This window comes from Melanotaenia boesemani, chromosome 6 (assembly GCF_017639745.1).
Source record: "Melanotaenia boesemani isolate fMelBoe1 chromosome 6, fMelBoe1.pri, whole genome shotgun sequence".
In the NCBI taxonomy this organism is placed as follows: Eukaryota; Metazoa; Chordata; class Actinopteri; order Atheriniformes; family Melanotaeniidae; genus Melanotaenia; species Melanotaenia boesemani.
Window position 1 is genome coordinate 2,303,944 of NC_055687.1, and position 9,929 is coordinate 2,313,872.

The following is a 9,929-nucleotide window of genomic DNA, read 5'->3' on the forward strand; positions in this document are numbered from 1 at the left end:
CTAAAGGAAATAAGATTACAATAAAAATTATAAAAATATAAAAATATGAAGGGCAGCCATGTATATAACATGAATATAACATGAATATAGCATGAATATAACATTTATATAACATGAATATAACATGAATATAGCATGGATATAACATGTATCTGGATCTGGACCAGTCAGGCAGCACTTTGAGGGTCATGTTCTTTGATTTCTCAAGTGCTTTTAATACGATTCAGCCTGCTCTGCTGTGTGAGAAGCTGCAGAAATTCCAGGTGGATCCCTCCACAACCACCTGGATTTACGACTACCTCACAAACAGACCACAGTTTGTGAGACTGAAAGGTTGTGTGTCTGAGATGGTGGTCAGCTGCACTGGAACACCACAAGGGACTGTACTTTCACCATTTCTATTCACGCTGTACACCTCAGACTTCCAGTACAACTCTGAGTTCTGTCATCTGCAGAAATACTCTGATGACTCAGCAGTTGTTGGGTGTATCAGTGATGGACAAGAAGCAGAGTACAGAGAACTGGTCGGTCAGTTTGTGAAATGGTGCGGTGACAATCATCTCATCTTGAATACCAAGAAAACAAAGGAGATGATTGTTGACTTCAGGAGGAACAAGAACACACATAGAAGTGTTTCCATCATGGGAGAGGAGGTGGAGGTGGTGGAGGAATACAAGTACCTTGGAGTTCAGCTGGACAACAGACTTGAGTGGAAAAGCAACACCGAGTACATTTACAAGAAAGGTCAGAGCAGACTCTACTTCTTAAGGAAGCTGAGATCTTTTAACGTCTGCACCAAAATGTTGCAAATGTTCTACAGGTCTGTTGTTGAAAGTGCAATCAGCTTTGCAGCAATCTGCTGGGGCAGCGGCATCAGAACCAGAGACTTGAAAAGAATTAACAAACTGATCAAGAAAGCCGGTTCTGTGCTTGGAGTAACTCTGGAGCCGCTGGAGGTGATCATCAAAAAAAGAATTCTGTACAAGCTGACGAAGATAATGGAAGATCCTTCACACCCTCTACACAACGCCGTGACGAAACAACAAAGTGTGTTCAGTGGGAGGCTTGTTCAAGTCCGATGCAAGACAGAGAGATACAGAAGATCCTTCCTTCCAGCAGCTATCAGGCTGAAGAACAAAGCCCTTAATTAATTAATGTGATTGTTTAAAAAAAAAAAAAAAAAAAAAAAAAAAATTACTACTACTACAATATTGAATTTCCCTTTGGGATTAATAAAGTATTTTTCATTCATTTCATTCATTCATTCATTCATGAATATAGCATGGATATAACATGTATATAACATGTATATAACATGGATATAACATGTATATAACATGTATATAACATGAATATAACATGTATATTACATGATATAACATGTATATTACATGGATATAACATGTATATAACATGGATATAACATGTATGTAACATGAATATAACATGTATATAACATGGATATAACATGTATATAACATGTATATTACATGGATATAACATGTATATTACATGGATATAACATGTATATGACATGTATATTACATGGATATAACATGTATGTAACATGGATATAACATGTATATAACATGAATATAACATGTATATTACATGGATATAACATGTTAAAACATGAATATAACATGTATATAACATGTATATGACATGTATATAACATGGATATAACATGAATATGACATGTATATGACATGTATATGACATGGATATAACATGTATATGACATGGCTATAACATGTATATAACATGTATATGACATGTATATAACATGGATATTACATGGATATAACATGTATGTAACATGTATATAACATGTATATGACATGTATATTACATGGATATAACATGTATATAACATGTATATAACATGAATATGACATTGATATAACATGTATATAACATGTTTATTACATGAATATAACATGTATATTACATGGATATAACATGTATATTACATGGATATAACATGTATATAACATGTACAGTATATGACATATGACATGTATATTACATGGATATAACATGTATATAACATGAATATAACATGAATATAACATGTTTATAACATGTATATAACATGAATATAACATGTATATAACATGTATATAACAAGAATATAACAAGAATATAACATGAATATAACATGAATATAAAATGTGTATAACATGAATATAACATGTATATAACATGAATATAACATGTATATAACATGAATATAACATGAATATAACATGCATATAACATGAATATAACATGTATATAACATGAATATAACATGTATATAACAAGAATATAACATGAATATAACATGTATATAACATGTTTATAACATGTATATAACAAGAATATAACATGAATATAACATGAATATAACAAGAATATAACATGTATATAACAAGAATATAACATGAATATAACATGTATATAACATGAATATAACATGTATATAACAAGAATATAACATGAATATAACATGAATATAACATGAATATAACATGCATATAACATGAATATAACATATATATAACATGAATATAACACAAATATAACATGTATATAACATGTATATAACATGTATATAACATGAATATAACATGTATATAACATGAATATAACATGTATATAACAAGAATATAACATGAATATAACATGTATAGAACATGTATATAACATATATATAACATGAATATAACACAAATATAACATGTATATAACATGTATATAACATGTATATAACATGAATATAACATGTATATAACATGAATATAGCATGTATATAACATGAATATAACATGAATATAACATGTATATAACATGTATATAACATGTATATAACATGAATATAACATGCATATAACATGAATATAACATGTATATAACAAGAATATAACATGTATATAACAAGAATATAACATGTATATAACAAGAATATAACATGTATATAACATGAATATAACATGTATATAACATGAAAATAACATGAATATAACATGTATATAACATGAATATAACATGTATATAACAAGAATATAACATGAATATAACATGTTTATAACATGAATATAACATGTTTATAACATGTTCCTGGAGCAAATCTGTCCAGCAAAATATGGCACACACACCACGTTCTGTATGTTAGGATGCTGGACAGGACAGGGTTAAATAAAAAAGGAAATAAGATCTAAATCCTCAGATTTTATTTTATTTGGTATTTTTATTTAAATTTAGTGAAACTTGTTGTAAACCAGTCCACCACCGGAGTCTCTGGTCATCACCGAGATGTTATGTGTCAGATATTTACATGAAATGCCTGAAAAACATCACGTAATGAGTAGAAAAACCAACTCGCTGGTCCAACGTTCTTTCTGTTTCCTCCACAGTAAATTATTTAACTTCCATGTTAAAATGTTTCTCCTTCTGGGAACAGCAGCATTTTCTACACAGGAGTCGGTCTGATGCAAAAGGAGCTGAAAAAATTTAAATGCAAACACAGTTTAAGTGTAAATTTAAAGAACAACGACCTCCTTCAGTCATTTCAAAGTTTTATTTAATAAGACCAAAAATAAATATATAAAGATGTCGAGCTGCAGGTGAGAAAAATAACGCTGTCGTGTTAAAATAAAAACAGAAAATCAAACACAGCTTTGTTCCTGGTAAAGTAAATCTTTTCTACTTTTCTACCTCCACAAACAGAAAATAATCTGCAGGTCCGGCTGAACTGGAGCTTCTCATGGATAAAAACATGAATTAGACTGGTTACCTTCCAGTCCACCTGTGGAATAAACATGAATCTATCAGCGTTTGCTGGTGGGAGGATGAATCTGATATTAAAGGGTCTGAACGAGCTGCTGATCCATCTGGATGGAGGGTGTGAGGTGGAGCCTTACAGGACTTTTTATTTCTACATGGAGGAGCCAGAAATTGAGTCTGTGGTTTAATTTTCTCCAGTTTAGTTTTATTTTTACTTCATGAGGACCAGCAGGTTTATTATTGTGTTACAGGACGTCTGGAGTTTCATGTCTTTTATGGAAAGATTCTCTAGTTTTTTCTGGTTTTCAGACCATCCGGCTTTTCTTTACTCAACTTCCAGCCAACAGGATTCTTCATTTCTTCAAGTCTTCTTTTTTCTTTTATGACTTTTTTATGGGTCAGGATCGTTTTTTCCCCACAGGTAATTTTTTTCAGACATTTTTTAACCTGATTTTTGTTTTTAGTTCTTTATGCTACAAATATTTTTTATCCAATCATTCGTTCCAGTGAGTTTTTCCTCAGATTATCAGCTCTGACTGATCAAATATCAAGTTTAAGGTGATAAAGTGTCAAAGAAAAAGAAACTGGAGGATTTTTTTCATTAATAATGATTATAAATGTGGTTTTGGTTTTCTAAGAGTGGAAAGTGTTTAGTTAGGAGGATAATAATCTAACGAGGAAAACATGTAAACTGTTTGATTTCATTCCAGCTTTTCTGGTAAATTGTAAAATCTTTTCTCTGTTTTGTTCTCATCAATTTTTCCATTTACACCAAATAAAAAGTTTTACTTCAGAACACGACTAAAGATTTGCTTTTATCATGTTAATATTTTAAAGAATAAAAACACAAAAGACAAAAGTTCATTTTTCTTGTAGATCTGAATTCTCAGATTTTCCTTTATTTGGAATCTTTATTTCCAGTTAATTGGGAATGTTGTGGTTTTTAAGGAAATCAGGGTGTTTGTTAAGGAAAGCACAGATATCTCCGAATATAGCAGGCCCTATACAGACATATTTGTAACCACCCATGACGACACCGTAGAGCTTCTTGTTGTAAACCACTGCACCACCAGAGTCTCCCTTAAGAAGAAAGAAGTTATGTGTCAACGACTGAAAACCATCATGAGATGAAAAAAGTATCAGTAGAAATAAAAACTCACTGGCCCAGTGTCCTCCTCAGTTCCACTGCCACAGAAAATATGTTCTATCTTTACCCTTAAACACTCGTCTTGCCCTTTTCCGAACTGACAATCAGCAACCTTCATTTCTACACACTGCAGTTTTTTTGGTGTGCTGCAAACTGAAGGAAAAAATAAATGAAAACAGTTTAACTGCGTATTAAAACTGTAATAATGTACTTTAGTTATTTTTAACCAGGTTCAGCATCTTTGTTCAGATACAGAGCTGCATGTCAAGTCAAGATAAATTAATTCAGGAAAAATTTCAGCACCAAATGTACCAACACGATGAGTTAAAGACAAAAACAGTCTAACACGGTGTGTTATAAAACATAAATCACACATTTTCACCTTTTAACTTAGTTTTTTTGTCTGCCTTACACCAACCAAAGCCCGCCACCTCCACACTTTCACCTCTGTAAAATAAAGAAAATATGAATCCAGCAGGTCCGACTGAACTGTGAGTTCATCATGAATTAAAATATAAGTTAGAGGAGGAGCTGCAGACTTTTTCCTTTCCACTCCGTCTTTACTCAGTTTAGAGTTTTTAAACACGACATGAGGAGTTTTCTTTCTTACAGCCTGAGATTTTACATCCTCCACATTTACGTCTTTAATATAAAACATTTAACTCTAATAATGATGGAACTGATGAAGAAGGATCAACTCACATGGCCGGTCTCTGACACTCTTTAGTAGATGGAAGAGATATAAAGGGATACGTGGTGGGATTTGGTAGTTTCAGGAACATGATGTCGAAGTCTTTATAAGGTATTTTCTCTACAATCTTTACTTTTGGTTGTGGAACTTGATTCACACCTAGAACAGCGTACCTAGAGGAAAAATATGGTACAAACCTCAAGTAATACGAGACATCTAAATGTTCTTTCACAAAGACAAACAGCTGCAGGGATTCACACATTTACAGATGTGAAGAAAAGATGGAAATGATAACAAAATGTAAAACATTCTCTGGTCCTTCACAGTGAAGGTTTGTAGATTTCAGACTAATTTCTCCACATTTTAGAGTAAAAACACTTTTCTTACATCGTCTTGTTCTCGCAGTGAGCTGCAGTTAGAATCCACTGTTTACTGATCAGAGAGCCTCCACACAGATACTGCTGTCCATCAACACCTTCTGAAATCACTTGGACGTGATATTTACGCTCATCTGTTTTGCAGTCTCGACCACCGTAGATCCTCTTCTGCAGGTCCACAGCTGAGCTCACGGTGATTCCTGAAAGAGAAGCTCGTCCTCAGGTGATTGAGTCAGAACAGCAGGAGACAGAAACAGGAATAAACTCTTCTAAAAACACATCTTCCATCAGTCTGGAGGTGTGATCAGAGTGAAGTCTAACAGCTGAGGACTCACCGACACACAGCAGAAGAAGAAGAAAAGTGGGAGGATCCATCGCTGCCACCGAGCCTCTGCAGACTGAAGCAGAGTCTCAGCGTGGTGCTTTAAATCTGCTCTCCATGTCCTGCCGGCCTTCGCAGGACCAATACCCTGCTGGAAGCTTATCAGCACAAACCACACAAACTACTTCTGTTTTTCAAAGTTTCTGTTATCAGATTTTCCTGCTGCTGACACGAATGCAGGAGACAGAAAACCACCAGCAACAGCGACGTGGAAGGTTCCTCCTGTTTTATTGTATTTATACATGTTTATGTTAGAAAATGAGAAGTTTCCATCCTCTGGATGATTTGAATGAAAATGACTAAAACAATGTTGTACATCAGAGAACTTGTGTTATTTGGGTTTTACAGCTTTTTTTTTTACTCTGTCCTGTCCAGCATCCTAACATACAGAACGGTGGTCTGTGTGCCATATTTTGCTTGACAGATTTGCTCTACCAAGGGAGACATGTTATATACATGGCTGCCCTTGATATTTTCATCATTTTTATTGCAATCTTATTTTCTTTAGTCTTATATGTCAGTGCCGAAACTTGACAGGGAGATAGAGGAAGAGAGAGAGAAAAAAAGGGAGAAAAGGACAGGATTAAAATGTGAAAATAACAGTTGTCTATGCTGCCCAGAACATATAAAAAACAACAATAAAAACTACCACAGTACTACATGATACTGAAAGAAAGATAGAATGATGATAATATACAAAGTTTACAATAGTCATCAAACGTACCTGCAGATGAAAGTACCAACACACAAACATCAGCTACATCTAGTGAGAAGAGGATGGAGAGACGAGCACGTTTGTGAGCATGCACGTGTTAACATGCATGTGTGGCCATGCAACAGGGAGGAAATGTGTACCCGCAAGGGGGCCGCGATCACGCCGCACCCCGAAGCATCAGCGGGGGACGGGGGGAGCCCGAGGCCCCAAAGGCCAAGCAGGTCCACAGAGTACCAAGCCCGGGACAGCCAAAGCAGACAGAGCAGCGGCCCACCCGGACCAGAGCAGAGGGGCCCCCAGACCGGAACCCCCGGCGCGGGCAGGGGCACCGGGCAGCCCAGGGCGATGGCGAGCAGGCCCAGAGGGCATCGGGCACTGCGGCGCGGGCCGCACGGAGGGCAGGCGCCCCACAGGCCCAAGGGCCACCCTTTCCCCCCAGCAGAACCCCACCCAGGAACCTGACGGGACCCGACCGCCCCAGGCAAAACCACCACGGGCCACGCCAACCCAAAACCAAGGCTAGGCACCCCAGAGACACGAACATGTCCGCAGGTCCTCCCCACCCCCTCCCACCCCCACCAGGGGCAGCCCAGGGAGTCTAGTGCCTGGTGGGCCCCAGACCCGACCCTCTCCACATACACACACCCACACAACCACATGCATTCTCCCTGGGGTCTCACCAGCCCCCCGATGCGGCACCGAGGGCAGCCCCCAGGGCAAACGGCACCCAGCAGCACCCCGCACAGGACTCCAGGCAGGCACCGAACCTCCACCTCCCACAGCCCCGAGTGCATCCTGGGACACGAGGACGTAGGAAGACCCCGGCCCCCCTGCCCCCCAGCCTGGGTTGTGTGTGCATGCGTATGGGCTATTTATAATGCAATTAAAAACTGGAAGGAGCCATGAGATGGTGATGGGTCCCACTGCTGCCAGGCAGCAGGACCCCCTCAGGACTCCCTCAGTGTGTGTGAGTGTGTGTTATGTGTGTAGTGCAGTAATGTTAAATGTGGTAGTGTCTAACGTGTAAATAAAATCGGGGGGAGAGAGGTCACAAAGGGAGGGGATGGAGGAAGGGCCACCTCTGTGGCTCCTGTCCGCCCACCCACAGCCCATGTGCCCATCCCCCCGAGGCCCTAAATGTACATTGATGTCTAGGTTGTGATTAAAATCTAGTGGGGCAGGCAGTCGCAGGGGTCCACCGGGGGATCCCGCAATGGGGACCCCCCAGCCAAACCCATCGCCTCCACCCGCCCCACAGTGCCCTATGTGTAGTGCGTATGATGTGGGGTGGCGGGGGAGGAGAGGGGCGGGGCGGGGCACAACTGGGAGAGAGATCCCCGTCCCAGGCAGCCAACTCCTCAGCTGGCCGCTGTAGGCGCCCCCGCCTCCCCAAGACCACCCGAGGGAAGAGGGGCAAAGGCCCGGCCCCGCCAAGAACCCAACGCATTAGCGCCCCGGACGCCTTTACAGTGTTTTAATTACAAGGTGAGGAAGAAGATGCTGTTGGTAAAACATTCATGGAAAGAATAAGAAAGAGGATTTAACGGAGGAGACTTTGAATGTGGCATGCTTGTTTCTTGTCTTATAAGGAACTTTCTGGAGCCCAGTGGGAGGATTTGAACAGCCCGACATATTTTATCAACCTGATCTCACAGAAACACGTAAGATGATGACGAACGTCTCAACACTTATTTACGTGTTCCCGGCACATTATTTTGGAGCAGTTACGTACCAGGAACATGGAACTAAGTGTGGAGACTGGACCCTTCGCTCTGGCCGGCCTGGATAGCCGGTGCCTGGAGGGGTGGACGGCTGTCCATCTTGGCCCATCCAGGCTTGAGCCCCCTGGTCGCAGGGAGCTCTGGCTGGGGCCTTCCTCTGCTGCCCTCTGGGTGGGTCCGGGTTGATCATCTCTGATCCTCCTCCTTCCTCATCCTCCAAATGCTGACTCAGCACTGAGGTGTCCAGTTTATACACTAAGAGATGCTTTGGTTCAGGTGTGTGTGTTTCTGGTTCTTTGGTTGTTGTGATACATGTTGTTGTTGTCTTGGTTATTTTTTAGGAACTCCTGATGATTGTCTGCTTAGTTTACCTGTAAAAGCTGCGGGAAATTCTCTGCTGTGTTTCTGTACAGGTGTAGTTGTTGGTTGTCTGGTTGGACTGAAGCTCGTTGCTTCTACCTGCTGGATCTTTGTCTCCTTTCCTTCTTTTTTTTACTTTCCTTTTCACTTTTCTTCACTGTTCTCCTTTTTTATGTCCCTCTTCATGTCCCACACGATTACATAAAATCCATAATTCTACATAAATAAATAAATAATCAGATTATCAAGAGGAGCCTTCTACCCATAAAGCTCCTCTTGGCAAATTACAGCAGCCAGACCATCATTCTGCCGCCACCATGCTGGACAAGACAAGGTAGAGAAAAAAGGGAAATGAGGAAAAGTTTCTATCTAGTGGATCATTTGAGTGAAAATAACTAAAACAAATGTACATCAGAATGTCTTTATTTTGCTTTTTGGGCTTTAAAGTTGTTTGATAACAAGGTGAGGAAGAAGATGCTGTTGGTAAAACATTCATGGAAAGAATGAGAAAGAGGATTTAAGAGACTCTGAATGGTTGTTGGTCTGAGTATTTACTGGGATTTCCACCCACAACCATCTCCAGGGTTTCCAGAGATGGTCTGAAGAAGAGAAAACATCCAGATCAGCAGTTGTCTGGACCAGGATGCAGCAGAAGACACACCGGGTTCCTCCTGCCAGCTAAGAACAGAAGAAAGTAAAACATTTGAATAATTTTCCATGAACTGAAGCAAATGAGCTGAAATGAAAATTCTCTTCATATCAGGGTGA

The 9,929-nt window shown here is 39.2% G+C and overlaps 1 protein-coding gene across 1 annotated transcript; it reads right to left on the reverse strand.

Annotated features, from left to right (window-relative positions):
• Positions 1 to 4,636: 4,636 nt before the first annotated feature.
• On the reverse strand, positions 4,637 to 6,473 carry LOC121642028 (anionic trypsin-2-like). Its single transcript, XM_041988495.1, has 6 exons — positions 6,319 to 6,473; positions 5,994 to 6,183; positions 5,618 to 5,779; positions 5,298 to 5,362; positions 4,929 to 5,068; positions 4,637 to 4,848 (listed from the first exon to the last, which is right to left on the reverse strand). The coding sequence occupies exons 1-6, from the start codon at positions 6,356 to 6,358 to the stop codon at positions 4,690 to 4,692; spliced, it is 756 nt and encodes a 251-aa protein (XP_041844429.1). The 5' UTR covers positions 6,359 to 6,473; the 3' UTR covers positions 4,637 to 4,689.
• Positions 6,474 to 9,929: the final 3,456 nt, after the last annotated feature.

Excerpts from the sequence above, each read along its gene's own strand:
- LOC121642028 (XM_041988495.1), bottom strand. The coding sequence starts at position 6,358 with ATGGATCCTCCCACTTTTCTTCTTCTTCTGCTGTGTGTCG. Across the intron at positions 5,069-5,297 it reads CAAAAAAACTAAGTTAAAAG|TTTGCAGCACACCAAAAAAA; the intron begins GTGAAAATGTGT and ends TTTTTCCTTCAG. Across the intron at positions 4,849-4,928 it reads CTGAGGAGGACACTGGGCCA|GGAGACTCTGGTGGTGCAGT; the intron begins GTGAGTTTTTAT and ends TTTCTTCTTAAG.